The 20,800-nt window shown below is 37.2% G+C and overlaps 2 protein-coding genes across 2 annotated transcripts; both read right to left on the bottom strand.

The window, feature by feature from the left end:
* Positions 1-1,272: 1,272 nt before the first annotated feature.
* On the bottom strand, positions 1,273-2,763 carry LOC146898972 (uncharacterized). Its single transcript, XM_085736667.1, has one exon. It carries the CDS (start codon positions 2,761-2,763, stop codon positions 1,273-1,275), a length of 1,491 nt encoding a protein of 496 aa, XP_085592793.1.
* Positions 2,764-7,586: 4,823 nt separating this feature from the next.
* LOC146898971 (uncharacterized) lies at positions 7,587-8,006 on the bottom strand. The gene has a single exon (XM_085736666.1). It carries the CDS (start codon positions 8,004-8,006, stop codon positions 7,587-7,589), a length of 420 nt encoding a protein of 139 aa, XP_085592792.1.
* Positions 8,007-20,800: the final 12,794 nt, after the last annotated feature.

Raw genomic sequence — 20,800 nt, 5'->3', positions numbered from 1 at the left:
CATTGAACACATTAACCATGTACTCTTTTCCAACTTTGAATGCCCTAGTTCCGAGTCTTTGATATGCAGATGCTTCGAATCGGAGGTTCTTTTGACGACTGGATGCCTCAAGTGGACTGTGCTGACTGATTCAGTTACTTGTCATGATCCTTAATTTTTGCATAGATCGCCCTTTTGGGTTTCAATCTATCAGGATAATCATTTTTGTTCATGTCTCTAACTTTTGCCTGGACCGCCCTTTCGGGTTTTCAGTCCACCGAGACGCTCATTTTTGCCTAAGCCGCCTTTTCAGGTTTGCGACTTATCGAACTCATATTTTTGAAAGAGTATTTCTTGACTGCACCGGCATTCATAGGATGTGTGTGTTTGTCACTATCCGTAGTCACAAAATTCATTGCACATGGGCCTTCATAGTTAGGCGTCCACTTGCCCATGGAGTCCGATTGAAAAGATAGTACCTTTTTGAGCACATAGTCTCGTTTTTGAATTTCACAAGGACGAACCTTCTTCTTGGAAGTTTGTTTCAACCTCTTTTGATGTAGTTGTACAAGGTCGTCATGTATTTAAAGTTAAATCAAGCTGGGATTTCAGCAGAACTCCTATTGACATGACTTCAGACCTCCACGGGGAGCACGACTTCCATGTTGTATATTGGGGAAGGAGGGGGGGTTGCCCCTTTTGAAATGTGTACTGAAGCACGATATCCATGCGAGGAAACAGTAACATCTCATACCAGACTTTGGAAATGACTGCAATCTTCTGGACAATCTTCTTGTTTTTGTTTGCAGCTTCGATGCCCCGGCATGCGAGAGACCTTGTCGGGAATCTATTCATTCCCCTTCTTCACTTTCGGACACAGGGAAATCAAAGTCGAGAGAGAATACAAGGTTAATGTGTTCAACGGGTTTATCAATGCATGATTTGATTATTGATTTTGACAAGTAGTTATGATTATGCAGATATTTGAGAATGATTAAAGAATTTTTTTGGTTTTTTGTATTACCATTTTTCCAGAATATGCACAAAAATAGAAAAACAAGGTCGGGATCAAAACGACCTTTTTATTAATGATGGAAAATACATAAAGCAAAAAGCCCTAAACAAGTTCACTTCCGTCTCGGGTGGGACGAAAGGATTTTTTTTCTTTTGAAAGACATAAAGCAACAAACAAACATATTAATTGAACAGATGAGTAATAGAAATAAACATCAGCAACGACCCGATTGCAGCTAAAACATTTCATGTGTTTAGATACCAAGATCCGATAGCGGATTAACTTGCACATTCAAATTCAAACTCTTCGAAAGGTATGAGGTTTTTTTGGATCAACTTCTGAACTATCTTCTGCAACGCAAAACAGTGCTCGATATCATGACCTGGTGCCCCTTGATGGAAAGCACAAAAGAGATCGGGCCTGTACCGGGATGTCAATTTTGCTGGCACTGGAGGAGGAGCCTTGGTGTAGACCAAATTCCTTTCGAGTAATTTTGGAAACAAAACTGCATACTTCATGGGAATAGGGTCAATCTGTTTCCTTGAAGTCTGTTGTCGAGGCTGTTGTTGACATTGTTGAAACTGGGGTTGATAACCCGGATTTTGAACAGTATTTATGATAGGCATAACAGCGGCAGTAGGGTGATAAGCTAGATACTGTTGTTGAGGCTGACTTTCCACCACATTCCTTTCCTGGTCTTCCTCTTCTGAACTGTCAGTAGGAACACTTTCTTTGACCAAACGTCCTTCTTGGACCCCTTCTTCGAGACGCATTCCCTTAATCATCATCTTTGCGAAGTTGTTGGGAGCACTTCCAACCATTTTCTCATAATAAAACTGATCTAGAGTCCTCAAGAAAATCTTGGTCAATTCTTTCTCTTCCAAAGGTGGACGGACTTGATCGGCAAAATCTCTCCATCGCTGGGCATATGCTTTGAAAGATTCATTATCATTCTGGGTCATGGCTTGCAGATCGTCTCTGTCTGGGGCCAAGTACAAGTTATAGTTGTATCGTCGGACGAAGGCATCGCCCAAATCAATGAAAGTTTTGATATCAGCACGACTTAGGCCCGTGTACCATTTCAAAGCGGCACCAGTCAAACTATCTTGAAAGCAGTAGATAAGAAGCTCATCATTGCCGGCCTGAGGGGACATCTTTCTGGCATACATTGTTAAATGGTCCTTAGGGCAAGTATTCCCTTTGTACTTCTCAAAATCAGGGACCTTGAATTTGGGTGGTATCACGACATTTGGTACCAAGCAGAGATCATAAGCACTTTCCCCAAACAGTTCTTCCCCATGGAGAGCTTTCAATTCCAGTCGTAATGCATCAAACTTCTCTCTCAGTTCTTCTACCTGGTTATATGCAACCACACTTCCTGGTTGATAGATGGGATCATGAACTAAAGGAGCTGAGTAGGTTATAGCAGCTTGAGGGAACAAAGGGCTTGATTGAGGGATATGCATTGTCTGTTGCACAAAAGGAGTTTGAACCTTAGAGACACTCGGACGGAATACTTCACCAGAATTTAAAGGCGTGCTCCAGAGATAACCTTCCAGCATAGCATGTTGAGGAGTACTAGCAAACACTGTTGAAATCGGGATAGTGGAAGCAACCGTCTGAGCTTGAGTACTGACAATAGGAAGAGATACTGGCTGACTCTGTGCAATCATCATCAAAGATACTAAGTTCTTCAAAATCTCATTTTCGGCCCGGAGGGTTGTCACCTCTTCACGAAGCTTGTGGATTTCTTGTTCAAACTGATGCATTCTGTTTGCACGAGTGTTGTAGATGCGAGTAGACTGATGGATTGACCTTTTGTAGACAGAAACAAAGTATGAGACACAGACTAGAAACTATGAATGCAAAATGATGCATGATATGTTTATGCAAAAATAGACACTTTTTTTTTGAAAGACTTGTCAAAGTAGTTGTAAACTTCATAAGGAACATTGTTTCATTTGATATTTTGAAATATTACGAACAGTTCCCTTAAGGGCAAAAGCAAAGTCAAGGAAAAACACCCCAACAAAGGCTAAGGTCCATTAAAGACTTTTGAAAATGTATTTCTCGGTGTTCCTTTTACAAGGTTCATACCTCTGATGTTTATAAAAACTTATCGAAGTCCTTCGGTATTTAATGAGAAAAAGAGTTGTTTATGAATGAATGCATGTATGCATGATTATGCAAAAAGAAAGGTGAAAACATGGTTAGGTTCAAGTCCATAATGTTGGAGTCAAGGGTAACAACGCCATTTGGTAAGGACTATGGTTTCATTTGCACTTGTAATAAGGGTTCTACCAAGTTCCCAAATTGCAACCCCCTTGTGAATATATTGGTGTATAGGAATGCTCCTAGTCCAATAACATTCATAAGGTAGTCTAGTTTGAGTGTAGTATCGCGTATCAACTAAAGTCAAGAATGCTCTTGGTTTAGCCACCGCACTACGTCCTAAAAAGGCCAAGATGGGTTAAGGGTAACTAAGGTCCACGGCTTCATGGGACACTCACATTGAAAGTAATAACGTCGACATGAATGCTCATGACAACAAGAGTACTACCTTCCGTGAGGCCTCCACCGAGTAGGGTTATCACATGTACACATGGTCCAAGAATGCTCTTGGTATGGCACTATGATTATACCCCGTCCTATCTTATATTTCCCTCAAGTCCGGGTTAGGACTTATCTCACCACTCATGTTAAAAGAAAGAAGAAAGAAAAAGGAGAAAACATATATACACGTATTTCCATCTTTTATTTTTTTGATTTTTTTGATTTTTTAAGCAAGTTTAAAACACAAAATTTTAAACAAAGCCAAGTTAGGCTTAACCCTCTTAGGGGGTCCCCAGTGAAGTCGCCATTTCTGTCGCGTCATTTTTCGGAGATCAAGGCTATTTGATTAGCTTTTGACTCACTTTTTATTTCACGACTTTGAAAAAATTTATTTAAATTGGGGAGTCCGGGGGTTGGTTATATTTAGGGAAGGTATTAGCACCCTAAATATCCGTAGTACTCTACGGGAACCTCTTGGTTTTATCTAAATGATGTGCTATAAACTTGCTTATTTTAAAAATGAATTTTGAAATGATAAAAGAAAAGAGACCTAGTTTATCTACATTTTATTGATTTGGAAGGACGAGTGTCCTCTGCCTACGTACCCGTGAGGGATCAAAACCTCGTAGTTCAGGGTTGAAATTGACGTTTGATTTGTTGTGTGTTTTTTTTATTTAATTTTTGAAAAGGTTTTAAAATGAAAAGCCAAGTGGCAAATGAGAATTGGTTTGTATTTTTTATATTGAAAGAAAAATAGACTCAAAATATGATTAAAGTTGATTTGATATTTGATTAAGAAAGAAAATAAAAAGGACGATCACTTGATTGAAAATCAAGGTTTATTATGAAAATATTTTTGTGATTTTTGATTTTTTGAATGTTTTTGTTGTTTTGGAATAATAAATGAAAATTAAACTAACGGAGCAATAAAATTAAAAGCGCGTGGATTTTTGTAGTGACGTTGGGTCACCACAAAATCCCTAATCTAATTTTTTGTATTTTTTTTATATATATAAAGCGATAAAGAAATAAAAGACACACACACACACACACACACACACACACACACACAGAGACTTTTCTTATTTATATTTACATTGGACCTAAATACATTCTAATTGCAGGAAAATAAATGACAATAATTAAAATGCTAAATAGAAATAAAATAAAATGCTAAAAAGAAATAAAATGCAAGAAAATAAAAGAAAGGGACAACCGAAGGGACAAAAATTACCGAAGGGACAAAATTCCGAAGGGACTTATTCCGAAGGGACAGAAAAAAGAGAGAAGAAAAGAATAGCTCGTCAACACAAGCTAAATGAGGGAGAAGAGAGAAAAGTTCTTTGACAACTCAAGAGAACTTTTTGGTGTGTTTTGAAGTGTGGAATGAGGACTCTATTTATAGGTGAGGAGGTTGATGAGAATGGAAAAGTGGTTTAATGGCTTTTGATGGGGAATTGAATGAGATTGATGGTTTTGGAATGTGAAAGTTGACATGAGGAATCTTGGCCTTGAATGGTGGCGCGACTAAGAAAGAAAATTCTTTTGGACCCCGGACAAATTATTTTTAGACCTATTGGACGCTTGACTAATTAAAATAAAAAAGAAAATAACCTAAAAAGAAAAGTGGACATAAAATAAAATAAAAAAATGGTAAAATAAAAGATGGAAATAATAAAAAAAGACTAAAGATAAAAATAAAATAAAATAAAAACTAATAATAATAAAAATAAAATAAAGGAGAGAAGAGGGTCCGATATCGGAACAAAAAATGAGGTATTTTAAAGTACCCCTCTACTGAAATATCCTTGAAAAGTCAGAGACTAATCAGGGTCAAACGACGCATGAATGTAGGTCCTTAGGTCAAAAATTGGGGTATGACAGTAGTTTTTTGTAAAAAAGTATTATATAGTTGTATCAAGATATTTGCTTTTACAAATATAACGTATATATATGTACACCCTCCGGTCACCAATATAAGCACAAATCCACTTTCTAGGTTCATTCAATAAATGATGTATGTAGCCTATAATAAAGACTACATACATCATTAATTGAATGAACCTAGAAATTGGATTTTTGCTTATATTAGTGACCGGAGGGTGTACTTTACAACTATATTTTATTTTAAATTAGTATCTTTATCCTAACTAATAAATTGTTTATGGGATAGAGTAGTTCAATTGGTTTGAGTTAAGGAATAAGGAGTTGGAGGTATTGGAGTCAAAACTCAAACGAATGAGTAAATATTAATGTAAAAACTAATTACTAACACTTGTCATTAAAAAAAAGGACAATTGTTTCAATCCCTCCAACATAATAATATTTGAACCAAGAATATATTACATTGACATTTTAAAAAAATAACTTATATTAACTATTGTCAAATTCACCTTTTGAAAATGGTTTTTGATATGATCTATGGTAGCCCATGTTCCTATTATGATTGACTTGTGGAACTTAGGCATGGCAATAAAACTTGTACACGCGGATACCCGACTGAGCTCATTTTGATTTGATGGGTTTTCCCCTTTGTCTGGGTTTGGAATTTCTCAATTCCAAAATACAGGTATGGGGCGGGTAATAGAGATATAGATACACACTTCGAACTCGTACCGAATGTAGAAATATATTGATATGTGGCATGCAAGTCTCTAAATATTATCCCAACTTTTGAGATATTTTTGAACAATCACTGTAATCATTACCCTAGTTTGAAATTGACTAATTACTTCATGGAGAGGTATGTTTGATGCAAATATGGTGTTGGGTATTTTCTTGCCTCAAATTGAGTATATTAATAAAAAATGGTGGATATTAATTTCTTGTAGTAGGTTCGGGTTTGGGGAAAATTCTAGGTTTGGGGCAGGTTCAGGTTTGAGGATGAAATTTCTCGTTACTCATCTGTTTCAACACTTATTTTACCTCATTTTCTCGAATCCGATGATAGTAGTTTTAGTATCTATCCTCCTCTCTAATGTCTATCATGTACGAGTATGGTAATATATATCTCACAACCATCATTAAATAAATTTTGAAAATACTACTTTCATTTACCCTCTTCCTTTTTAATACACTTCACTTTATCCATATATATTTTCTTTCTTTCTTGTCCCTTAGCAATAGTATATATAAACTTTTCGTATAACCCTCAAAAGCTTGTGTTCGATTTGTGTTCAATGTCTTCTTGGCCCCTTTCTTAGCTCTCTTATAATTTTCCTAAATATTTGTACTTTTACACCTATACCACACTTCCCTTTTGATTCTCACTTTAATTTGCACACTTTGGTTCCACCAAGATTCTTAACTCTTAGCTGGGTCCAAAACCTATTAATTCTCCTAGAGCCATCTTGTTCCATGTAGTATTTTCGCTTCTATGTAGCTTTACACAACCTTCCTTTAAAATCTTTTGTAGGAAAACACTTTGTTTTTCATCCTTTAAATGCCACCACTTGATCCTTGTATACCAACTGTGGCATCTCCTCTTCGCTCTTCTCTTAATACTTACATCCATAACCAATATTATATGTTGGATAGTCAAACTCTCTCCAGTTAAAACTTTAAGTTCAAAGAAATCTTTTTGTTAGAATTCCTACTAAAAATAAATCTATCCGACAACATGACATCTCACTCTTGTATGTAATAAGATTCCTTCTTCTTTTCCTAAAGTAAGATTAATAGACAAAAAAAATATCGGATGAATTTACCTTATGTATTTATCTCTCGAAGGCTATACAATCATTCACTCCTTCAAAACTTATCAAACACTCCTTACATGCCCATTTACATCCCCTCCTATAATTTTTGTTCTCCTTGTGGTATATCTTGAATCAAGCCTTTCAAATCCTTCCAAAAGTTTACTTTAGAATATTATTCCAACCCTATCTAAAGTGCATAAACACTAATAACATTAAGGCTTAAATATGAAAATAGTCCCTGCAAATATCTGACATTTTGGTTTTAGTCTCTGTAAAAATATTTTTTTGGTTTTAGTCCCTGTAAATATAAAAAATTTGGTTTTGGTCCTTGGTATTTTGTTTTAGTCCGTGTAAAATCGTTTCTTTGCATAGTTAATTAATGAAGCGTAAAGGATTATTGGTTCACCAATTTCGGATTCTATTTTGAGCACACCAGAGTAGTCTAGTGATAGAACTGCTGAATTTTCGGCAACAGGTTGGTTTCTCTTAGCAACCCACACTAACCAAGTATCTCTCCCTTGGCCAAATATGATGAGATAAGTGAGGTTTTCACGATTTGGATTTTGGTCAAAATTCATGCAATATTTACCTTGTTTAGAACATAGCTTGGACATGGCATTCAGTTTATCTTCTGGCTTCATACTATCAATATTTTCAGCTTTGACATAGATAGAAGAAGTACTAGTCATCCACGAAAACAAGCTCAAGTATGTGAAGAGAAGCAAAACATCAGCTTTTCGTTGTGCACTACAAAGCACCATTGTTAATGGTTCAAATGCGAGAAAGTTTTGGATCAATAATTTTTTTTTTATTTCACGTTGAATGAGTAAAGATGATGGTGCATGCATGCAAGTGGAAATGCGAGAACAATATATAATCAGTCTATAAAAGGAACTTTGTCATTCATTTTTATAATCTAAAGTACACCATTTGGTAATTTTTTGAAAAACGTTTTCTTTAAAAGACAAGATAATAATTTTTAAATCGTAGGTAGGGTAAATCATCATATATTTCAAAGATGCTAAAGAGGCATATGTAAATTGGATGACAATTAGTTTATCAAAAGAAGTTTTCACATTCATTTTTTTCTAATTTAAAGTAAACCGCACTTCTCTATATAAAGGTTACTTTGTTGAACAACTTGTCACATTTGTTGAATAACTAGATGTTGATCTTGCATGGAACAAGTTTTTACATTTATCTTGTGCTTTTGATAAGGATTCCTATATTTATATCTTAATCCCACTGGATTCATAAGTCATACCACATGTGCTTCAGTTTTTGTCCATGTCTCTGTGTATACATATTACATAGCATTGGCCATTCAAAAAAAAAAAAAAACCTAGCATTTGCCAATGGAGTATAAAAATAAATTAAAAATGACTGCAAAAAATTAATTGTCATCCAATTTTCATACGTCTTTTTAGTATTTAAGATTATAACAATTAAAACCCTCCAACCACTCTCAAATCTTCTCTTTTATTTGCTTTTTAAATAAATTCAAACTAATTATGGAGTTGAACGAAAATTCATGCTTAGACGGTAACTTACTACCACTTGCCTAAATTATACCATCAAGTTTTTATCTCCGTTGCTGATGATCGTTGATATTTTGACAAGGTAATCTCTATAATTTATTTTGTGAATAATTAATTAGATTAGCTTAGGTCAGTTAGGTCAGTTTTTATTTCCAGTTTTAAATTTTTATTTTAAATTTCTATTGTTATCTTTTATTTTTGTCGTGGTTGGGGTTTGAACCCCGACCTTGCATATATTGCATTGTCCCTACCAACTGAGCTATATAATGTTTGATTTTAATTTTTTAGGGTTCGTTTAATTCTGTTTTTTGGTTAGTTACTAAAAATTCGGGTTAGTTCCTACTTTCTAGTTTAGGCTTATCTTTTAGGATTAGAATTAGTTTTAAGACTTTATAGATAAGGTTAAATTTTTTTAAGGAAGATTAGGTTAGTTTTTATTTCCTTATTTTTTAGGTTAGATAAGATTTAATTTCTTTTTATTAGGTTAGTTTTTATTTTCCTTTCATTTAGGTTAGATTTGTTTTACTTTTATTTAGATTGGGTTAGTTTTAATTTTTCATGTTATTTCAAAAGTACCAAAAAGATTTAGATTTGTTTTTACTTAATTAGTATCCAAGCTTTTATTGTCGTCAATTTCTTGGACTCTATTTTTTTTTTAAAAGGCAGTTAGCATCCACAATTTCCCTTTTAGCATCCATTTTCATCTAAAACAACATTTTCTTGTAGTGTTAGTTTGGTTTATTTTTTTATATATTCCAAAACTGAAAGAAAAAAAAGTTACTACTCATACTTCTGCTGCGGTGCTATGGAAAGGTTTCTTGTTTTTGTAACACCCATACTAGACGTATCTAAAAAGTCTAGCATGTGAGTTAGTTTAGTACTGGATACATTAAAAATTTACAACAATGAAACTTCGAATGAATAACTATACAACAACGTGAGTTCGTACAAGAGATTACATCTTAACTTTTCTTTATATAATGTTTACATCCTTGAATATCCACATCTTCCTGCAGCGGATACAAACCAACACTTGTCGCAGCATCCATCCGACTTACTAGCTTGCTAACCCATCATGATATCTGAAACAAATAAGGATTGGGATGAGACATAATGTCTCAGTGAGTTCCACCTAACCCTAGACTATAGGCAACCTCGGGAAAAACCTGTAGTCGCCACGTGTCTACAATACAACCTGACGGTTGATTAAACGTGTGTGGAGTCTTACTTTCCTAGACGGTAGTGCATGCTAGACCCGTCATAGGCTTATCTTACTTGTTATAGGCTTCTCATCTGTGACGTGTCATGGCGGTTAAGGGGGAACTAACACCGCAATGCCAAGATACGATCTACGCATCAAGGCCTTCACATGCTAAAGTCATGACACGACTCTAAACCGGACGATTAGGGGAAACCTAAGATCGTCGTCGGTATAACTCTCTTTACTTGCTTACTTACTTACTTACTTGAATAAGTTGCATCTAATAAACTTTCTTAATCTTGCCAATAAAGTGACTCTTTCTAGCTTGCTAGCTCTTGACTTTCTACTTCTATATTCTTTCTAGTTCTTGACAGTCTATGCCAAGGCTCTATGACATAACACACATAAATGTATGATGAATATGCATAGTCAGCTTCATTGATTATGTTAGCGTGTAACAAACAATATTATCTGAGTTCATTTTATGGATTAGTCCCGAGTGGAGTAACCCTGGAAGATAATCCCTTACTACCGGTGAAATGCTTAGCAAGAGCGCACCGGACTCCCTTTGTGAACATGCGGGTCCCTTACGGCTTACCCCATTCCCCCTTGGAGAACCTTTTGTACCCAACCTTGGAAGGTATACAAAAGACACGACACCTTAACTTAGTGAAATGCGGCTCCCTTGCGGCTTAACCATTCCCCCTTGGGGAACCCCTTGAATCCAATTTGGATAACAAGAGACATGACACTCTTTCTTTCTTTCTTATAAGTCTTAGTCTTATGCATGAAAAATAAACTTAAACATGCTAACTCTTTTACCTCGGACCCTTAAACGATCCCACTAAAGGTAAACTTATATGCTTGCTTAACTTACTTTGTGAATGGATATGAAATCGATTCACGTCTTGCCATACTCGTATGACACTTGATTCTATGCGAAGATAATACTCACATTACCTCGCGTCTTATCTAGCATATTACTAATGCATAGCATTCTATTCCTTTCTAACTATTCTAGTTCTCGACAACTTTCATTCCCTTTCTTAATGGTTGACTCGCTACCCGTTCTTTTCTTACTATTCTTTCGTTGTCATGCTTTGCTACCTATGCCAAATACTTACTTCTTCCCAGAAAATCTTTACTTAAAATTAGCCAATAAAATCTTGGTTTGAGGGGTTTATTTTCATAAAAGACTGCTCGGGTAACACCGGCTCAAAGGACGACAACAAGGCCTGAGACGAGCAAACAATGCCGCAAGCACTGTCTTGCTCGCGAGGCGAGCAGCATCACTCGTCGTGGCGAGTTGTTTTGCTCGCGAGGCGAGCTTGGGGCGAGCAGTACCCCATGTTCGGTTGTCTTGCTCGCCATGGCAAGCTCACTAGCTCGCGAGGCGAGCTGTGACAGTCCAGCCCTGCATAAAAGGTGTTCTTGACCCAAAAGCCTCAAAACCAAATATCTTTATGCATAATATGATTCTAGAGGTCATAAAATACTTATAAAACATTTGAATGCCAAGCATTGGCAAGCTTATCAAGCATAGCATGAAAAGGGGTAATTACACACTATATGCAAACCCTAAAGTTCATTTCTTATCTTACAAGTCAATAACATAACTCAAGGTGGGAAATCTATCTAAGGAACTCATGTAACACCCACACTAGACGTATCTAGAAAGTCTAACATGTGCGTTAGTTTAGTACTGGATACATTAAAATTTACAACAATAACTACAAATGAATGAATATACAACCAAATGCATTCGTACATAATCTTAATACAACACAACTTCTCTAAAAAAAATAATACAAATGCATCCTTGATTATCCACATCATCCTGCAGCGGGTACGAACGAACACTTGTCGCATCATCCATTCGGCTACTAGCTTGCTAATCCAACCTGTTTATCTGAAACAAATAAGGATTGGAATGAGACATAATGTCTCAGTGAGTTCCCCTAAATCCTAGGCTATAGGCAACCTCAGGGGAAACCTACGGTCACCACGTGTCTAAAAATACAACCTGACGGTTGATTATACGTGTGTGGGGACTTGCATACTTAGACGGTCGTGCATACTAGGGCCGTCATAGTCTTATCTCACTTGTTATAGGCTTCACTTCCTATACGTGTCATGGCGTTCGAGGGGGATCTAAAACCGCAATGCCAAGAATACGCTCTACGTATCGAGGCCTAAGCATACTATAATCATGACACGATTCTAAACCGGACGATTAGGGGAAACCTAAGATCGTCTTCGGCATATCTTTCTCTATACTTGCTCTATGCATAACTATGTCGTATCTAACAACATATTCTATCTTACTATCATACTAGTTTTGACGTTCTACGTCTATGTTCTACTATTCTTGACGATCTACATCAAGGCTCTACTAATTCTTGACGATCTACGTCAAGGCTCTATGACATAACATAAATATATCTAATAATATGCATAGTCAGATTCATTCATTAAGTTAGCGTTTAGCAAACAGCTATAATCTGAGTTTATTTTACGGAAAGCCCCGAGTGGAGTAACCTCGAGCGCAATCCCTATCTATCCGATGGAAACCTATCTAAGGTATAACCAACGGCACTCCTGCAGTGACGTGCGGGATCCTTACGGCTAACCCCGTTTCACCTAATGGAAACCTCTTGAACCAACCTAGTGTGGACACAAGAGACACGACCACTACATCTTATTAAAGCTTTCTTTGTGAATAGATATCTAATCGCTTCACAGCTTTATTAAAGTCTTAGTCTATAAACGCATAAGTATTAAATCTATACGTGCTATCTCTTTTACCTCGGATTCCTATACGATCCAACTATAGGTAAACTATATGCTTCCCTAACTTGCTATGTGAATAAATGTCTAATTCATTCACATCTTGACATACTCGTATGGCACTCTAACTTCTATGCGAAGAGAATACTCTATACCACTTCGCATCTACGCAAGCATACTACTCATACCTAACATTCTATTTCCTTATAAGCTATTCTAGTTCTTGACAAGCTATGTCAAGGCTCTAATTTCATTTCCCATTTTAGTTCATCACTACCCCATCATGCTTAAACTCTCTTGAGCCATCCTCGTGATACATGCTAAGATTGCCATGATTAATGGTGCAAGGATCAATTGACGACGTGTGCAAATTTCCAATACTTTCTAAAGACCGAAAATGCCATAAACCCAAGTTTCAAGCCATTTGAAAATTCTATGATTTGATAAAGCCAAGTTTGTTCCAGTAGAAAGATAAGTAAAAACAACAAAAGAACACTTCGAAACGATCGCTACGGACCCCCGCACGACTGCCCCCAAGCACCCAAACGCAAAACAACCCGGAGGTTGTCCTGTCTGGGGCGCCTGGCGCCAGGGGTGGGGCGCCTAGCGCTGGCTCCCTGTGTGTGGGCGCCTAGCGCCCTTGTACAGGCGCAGCGCTCCGAAGCTTGCGTTTTCGCGTGTTTCGGCTGCGGGTTTTCGCCATTTTCGACCCAAAACTCGTCCAATTCGACCCTGTAATGCACCAAATACATCCAACAACATATATAGACTTATTTTAACATAACTCATGGCAATTTGAACATATACTCACCTAGGATTGGCTTGGGGTACTAAAGTTCCATAAACTCTAAACTAACATAAATCATGATTTTCTACAAGATTAATCAAACCCAAAGGTAGATAATCTATCTATGGAACTCACCTTGCACAAAAGAAGTGAACTTCAAGCTTCCTTAAGCTCTACACCAAACCCTAGAATCTCTACTCTTGAAGAAAAGGAAAAACAATATGATGAGACTTGTTCCTACACACCCAAAGCTTGCTTGTTCTCTTACTTGCATGATCTTGATCTTTGGTTTGCTCCCAAAGAAGAAGGAGGATCGGTTCTTAGAGAGAGGAGAGAGCACAAGAAAATTGTTCTAACCTAGAGTGAGAAAGACAAAGAAATAATGAAGATTTTGGGTCCAATTCCAAATAAATATCCTTTGGCGTGCAATTACCTCTTTGCCCTTGCCTTAAGCGTATCTAGCTTGACACTGCTGCATAAGTCGTATTAAACTGACATCTCTTAATTAATGTTTCCTTCAAACTTTCTTTCCGCAACATTAATCCTCTGGCACGTTCGACTGGTAATATTCTGATACTAACAGGCGGGATATTACACTCTACCCCCCTTAAAGAAATTTCGTCCTCGAAATTTAGAAATCATCTACCAATCATCGTAACTAAAATCTACCTCCTTTGATTTTAGTTATACAATATCTGAGTAAAACCACTTCAAGGAGTTTGAAATATACTTTTCTTATCAACACGTAACTCTTCCTCTTCTTAATCCGCATAAACGAATATGATCTCTTCTATCTTAATATTTTCCTCAAATCACAGAACTATCTGAGAACATAGTGATTAAAACTAACTTTTGTTATATGAGGATTGCTTGTCTCGGATCTATTCCTTCTCTGCTTAACATGAACTCTGCATCTAAGTAACTTTTCTCTATCTGAATCACTCAGGATTTGCCTTTAAACTGGAGTTCTACTGATATCCAGGTTTTCCCTGCAATGCTTACTTGTATCTAACACATCTTATCATGCATACATCTTATCACGCATACATAATCTTTCTTACCGCACCTTGCGATTTATGCTTCTTACTGATGTTACTTATCTTGATGATTCTACTCATCTCTAATCAGAGTCTTAAGAAACCTTTCTATCTCGTCATAATCTCCCTGTACTGCAATTCATGGATAACTTGTCTAGCTTGGCATGAAGAAGTAAAATCAACTACACTGATTCATCTGACAATCTATTATCCTGTCTGGCGATTCACATGCTCCTGAAACTTTCTATTAAGTCTATTTGCACTTGCATTGAACACTCTAAGCACAAATCTGTGCATCCCGCATGACATGAACATTACTTGAGCATTGTCATTCGTAAAACTTTATCTCCTAATATTGGCATACTTTCTAGCGCCATTGCTTGTTAGTTATTAATGATACTCATTCTAGCTTTTGTTTCTAAGAGTTTCTAAACGTTGGTACTTAGGTTCTTGGAACGAATAGATAAATGATTAGAAAAAAAAAATATCATTTTAAAACTGAGTCTATACTAGTACTGCAGAACCACAGGACGAGTCTCTATATCTGAAAAAGGTTCTATGACTCTCCTTCACACTTGTCTCTAACAAGCTGGTCCTGAAGTCTGTACGTCTTAAGTGAGCTTACTCGCTTACGACGTATCTCATCAGTTTTAACAATGTGAAATTTCATGTTTTTAAATAAACATCGTTCCCAAGTTCCTCAAAACCAATCTTAACTTTAAAAGTTATAAAATCATGGCTTGACACCGTTCTAGAAAGTATCGTTATCATTTAACAAGCATGGTATAAGAGGGTATGTACTTTGTCAGGCATAACCCATAAATCGTACTCCATTAACATAGCAAATACTCTTTCTGACTAACCAACAGCTCTTCTACGCATTCGACATCACCAAAAAGGCAACTCGATTAATTCATCTGTATAACTCTAGTCTTTCTCATCTTACCTGAGTGAAGATGCTTTCTTTAAACTTTTACTTTAATCATTACTGGCTGCATAAGCATCTATACTTACTTAACATAACGAGAACTCCTTGCTTTCCACATAAGACTTTTCACTAAAGCTGCATTTCTATCCTGAACTTCTTCACGAAGTTTCCTACTACAAAATTCCATGTTCCATGGCTACTGTTCGCAACTTAAGTAATTAACTTCCGTTGCGCTACTCTGATTCCCACCGGTTGTCTTCAACCAATACTCTGATCCGTTGAGACGAATAAACTTTATTCTTCTTCTATTATTACATTAATATCCGCTTGAACTCTGCTCGTTACTTCTATGTTGCATGCTACTCTGCAACCTCGCTCTACTCTTGGCTGGTAAGATTGAATCTCAAAGAAACTTACCTCTGGACATATCAATGGCATACTTACTCTTATTTCCAAGCAACTTAACTCAAGGAGCACATCTTTGCTATTACATAACTACTATTCCATGAAACACTCTTACAACGTCCCATAGTAGACTCATCTTGCACTCGGACATACTTCCTTATGCATCTAACATTGTAGCTTCGTATCTCGCATGCTATGTTTTGCTTAATCCTTCCTATGCTTGCTCGTTAGTTTTTCTTTCTAAGAAAATTTCGTAAATTAGCACAAGGGTCATTGACGTTGATGATTTACAACTATATAAAAACATATACTGAACCTAGGTCCCAGTCGTTACTCTAAAATCACAGAATGAGTTGATAACACATACGTGCCATCAAGTCCTAGTTCTAGTGAGTTTAGCCCAACTACGCGAGTCGTAACAGACCGGTACCTACAAAAATTTCATTTAAATTTTAAAAATGTCAACTTCAATCACCCATATGCGTATGTCCTTCTAAAATCATGTAAACTTTACGGTTTGACATCCTAACGAGCCTTCGCAAGTCCATCAAGCAAAACATAGATTCGAGGGGTACTCTTATCTCAGCAAAATCCAAGAGCCTTGCGATTTCATAAAACTCTTCACCACTTTAACTCTTTCCTTCAAATCTACACCTGTGACTTCCATTCTAGATACTGGTGCCTCTAAACTCTTGGTCTAAACTCATTCTTATCTTTTGACACATTAACTTCCAAAGTCACGTTAAGCCGGATCGATTTTCGTTGATAGTTGCTCATGCTTTTTTTTTTTTTTTTCCCTTTGAAAACCATAGGATGTGATATGCATTCGTCACTCGATATCAAAAACAATTTTTCGTTGCATAAAAGATGGTGAAGACAACTCTCCAATAGTCACTGTATTCCCTAGAGACGAACTGAAAGTCTTCGGGAAAACCGAAAATTTCGCTCCAGGTTCGCTATTGATGAGTTTTCTTCAGCTAAATTTTCAAAAACATACTTAGCATAAATTTTTATTTCTCAATTAAATCAATGCACATCAGTCATTCCCAACATCTAAAATATTCTACTACATATGCATGGCAAGCATCAACCTAATTCGATACAATTCTCGGCACTTTAGAAACTAATGCTTCATTCCTGATAACATAAAACTTCACTGAATCCCTTTCTACTACGAGTAGCTTACTTCTCTGCGTTGCCGCTTAACATAGCTTCCTGAACACTAGAACCTTGTTCACTTGAACATTCAAGTCCATAACTTCAATAACATAACACTAATCCTGAGAGTCTACTAATCCCGTCAACCTACGTCGACTGCTCTCTATCTTGTAGCCTTACGCTTACTTTCTGGAATACAATTCCGTTCTAACTACGACCCTTTACTGAAGCTGCAGGTCCTGCTAAGATATTTCTACATTCTTCACTTACAGGTATATGAAGCATCAGCAACAACTTTCCAACGCTGTCTGAACGTCCATTCTTTACATTGCCTTACATTCCCGGAGGATTCATACTTCTACTTGCTTAGTTCACCGTCCACCTACTGGCACGATCAACTTCTTACTAATACTCATTCCGAGTTCTTACTTCTGAGCTCACACTTTCCAGTGCATCTTCTTCACATACTTCGTCCCTCCAGGGTCCTATTCAGCTCTCAGGCATCCATTCTAATCGTCGAATGCTAAATTGAGTTGATCAGGCTCAACTAACAACAACAACTAGAACATTTACCCGGAACCCAATGGTCCTACTACCTTTGTTGTAACTTAATGACCCAAGGCACGATCTGAATCGACCAGCTCTGATACCAAATGTAACACCCACACTAGACGTATCTAGAAAGTCTAGCATGTGCGTTAGTTTAGTACTGGATACATTAAAATTTACAACAATAACTACAAATGAATGAATATACAACCAAATGCATTCGTACATAATCTTAATACAACACAACTTCTCTAAAAAAAATAATACAAATGCATCCTTGATTATCCACATCATCCTGCAGCGGGTACGAACGAACACTTGTCGCATCATCCATTCGGCTACTAGCTTGCTAATCCAACCTGTTTATCTGAAACAAATAAGGATTGGAATGAGACATAATGTCTCAGTGAGTTCCCCTAAATCCTAGGCTATAGGCAACCTCAGGGGAAACCTACGGTCACCACGTGTCTAAAAATACAACCTGACGGTTGATTATACGTGTGTGGGGACTTGCATACTTAGACGGTCGTGCATACTAGGGCCGTCATAGTCTTATCTCACTTGTTATAGGCTTCACTTCCTATACGTGTCATGGCGTTCGAGGGGGATCTAAAACCGCAATGCCAAGAATACGCTCTACGTATCGAGGCCTAAGCATACTATAATCATGACACGATTCTAAACCGGACGATTAGGGGAAACCTAAGATCGTCTTCGGCATATCTTTCTCTATACTTGCTCTATGCATAACTATGTCGTATCTAACAACATATTCTATCTTACTATCATACTAGTTTTGACGTTCTACGTCTATGTTCTACTATTCTTGACGATCTACATCAAGGCTCTACTAATTCTTGACGATCTACGTCAAGGCTCTATGACATAACATAAATATATCTAATAATATGCATAGTCAGATTCATTCATTAAGTTAGCGTTTAGCAAACAGCTATAATCTGAGTTTATTTTACGGAAAGCCCCGAGTGGAGTAACCTCGAGCGCAATCCCTATCTATCCGATGGAAACCTATCTAAGGTATAACCAACGGCACTCCTGCAGTGACGTGCGGGATCCTTACGGCTAACCCCGTTTCACCTAATGGAAACCTCTTGAACCAACCTAGTGTGGACACAAGAGACACGACCACTACATCTTATTAAAGCTTTCTTTGTGAATAGATATCTAATCGCTTCACAGCTTTATTAAAGTCTTAGTCTATAAACGCATAAGTATTAAATCTATACGTGCTATCTCTTTTACCTCGGATTCCTATACGATCCAACTATAGGTAAACTATATGCTTCCCTAACTTGCTATGTGAATAAATGTCTAATTCATTCACATCTTGACATACTCGTATGGCACTCTAACTTCTATGCGAAGAGAATACTCTATACCACTTCGCATCTACGCAAGCATACTACTCATACCTAACATTCTATTTCCTTATAAGCTATTCTAGTTCTTGACAAGCTATGTCAAGGCTCTAATTTCATTTCACATTTTAGTTCATCACTACCCCATCATGCTTAAACTCTCTTGAGCCATCCTCGTGATACATGCTAAGATTGCCATGATTAATGGTGCAAGGATCAATTGACGACGTGTGCAAATTTCCAATACTTTCTAAAGACCGAAAATGCCATAAACCCAAGTTTCAAGCCATTTGAAAATTCTATGATTTGATAAAGCCAAGTTTGTTCCAGTAGAAAGATAAGTAAAAACAACAAAAGAACACTTCGAAACGATCGCTACGGACCCCCGCACGACTGCCCCCAAGCACCCAAACGCAAAACAACCCGGAGGTTGTCCTGTCTGGGGCGCCTGGCGCCAGGGGTGGGGCGCCTAGCGCTGGCTCCCTGTGTGTGGGCGCCTAGCGCCCTTGTACAGGCGCAGCGCTCCGAAGCTTGCGTTTTCGCGTGTTTCGGCTGCGGGTTTTCGCCATTTTCGACCCAAAACTCGTCCAATTCGACCCTGTAATGCACCAAATACATCCAACAACATATATAGACTTATTTTAACATAACTCATGGCAATTTGAACATATACTCACCTAGGATTGGCTTGGGGTACTAAAGTTCCATAAACTCTAAACTAACATAAATCATGATTTTATACAAGATTAATCAAACCCAAAGGTAGATAATCTATCTATGGAACTCACCTTGCACAAAAGAAGTGAACTTCAAGCTTCCTTAAGCTCTACACCAAACCCTAGAATCTCTACTCTTGAAGAAAAGGAAAAACAATATGATGAGACTTGTTCCTACACACCCAAAGCTTGCTTGTTCTCTTACTTGCATGATCTTGATCTTTGGTTTGCTCCCAAAGAAGAAGGAGGATCGGTTCTTAGAGAGAGGAGAGAGCACAAGAAAATTGTTCTAACCTAGAGTGAGAAAGACAAAGAAATAATGAAGATTTTGGGTCCAATTCCAAATAAATATCCTTTGGCGTGCAATTACCTCTTTGCCCTTGCCTTAAGCGTATCTAGCTTGACACTGCTGCATAAGTCGTATTAAACTGACATCTCTTAATTAATGTTTCCTTCAAACTTTCTTTCCGCAACATTAATCCTCTGGCACGTTCGACTGGTAATATTCTGATACTAACAGGCGGGATATTACAACTCACCTAACATGATTGCACTTGATTCCCAAAAGCTTCCAAACATCAACAAACCCTAATCTCAAAAGAATCCCTTTGTGAGGAAGAGTAGTGATAACAATCCAATCCAACTTCATATTCATTCTTTGATCAAGAAGAAACCATAACATAAACAAGCTCAAGCCCCCCACTTCCAAAGATCAAAACCCTAACTTTGAAACTCTTCTAAGAAAGGAGAAGAATTGGAAACAAACTTCATCCAAGTTGCCAATCTCTTGAAGGATAATAAAGGAACCAAAACTTGGTTATGGATCATTGAGGAAGAAGATTTGATGAATTATTGAGGTGAGGAGAGAAGAGAGGGATAGGTGGAGAAGAGAGAAGGAGGAGAAAGCTCTTACCCAAAACCTAGAGAGAGAAAGAAGATTAGAAGTGAGATATTTTTGGGCCAATCCAAATAAATATCCTTAGAACGTGCAATTACCCAATTGCCCTTGCCTCTAGCGCGTTAAATCCGTCTCTGATACTTACTCCGTAATAAATATTCTCCATTAAACT

Source organism: Medicago sativa, chromosome 8 (genome assembly GCF_051527215.1).
Source record: "Medicago sativa cultivar Bolivia chromosome 8, Bolivia_mono, whole genome shotgun sequence".
NCBI classification, from domain to species: Eukaryota; Viridiplantae; Streptophyta; class Magnoliopsida; order Fabales; family Fabaceae; genus Medicago; species Medicago sativa.
Note: the sequence above shows the minus strand (reverse complement) of the source record. Positions and strands in the feature narration are given on the sequence as shown.

Bases quoted from the DNA above. Each gene is read 5' to 3' on its own strand.
- LOC146898971 (XM_085736666.1), bottom strand. From the start codon at position 8,006: ATGGTGCTTTGTAGTGCACAACGAAAAGCTGATGTTTTGCTTCTCTTC.
- LOC146898972 (XM_085736667.1), bottom strand. From the start codon at position 2,763: ATGCATCAGTTTGAACAAGAAATCCACAAGCTTCGTGAAGAGGTGACA.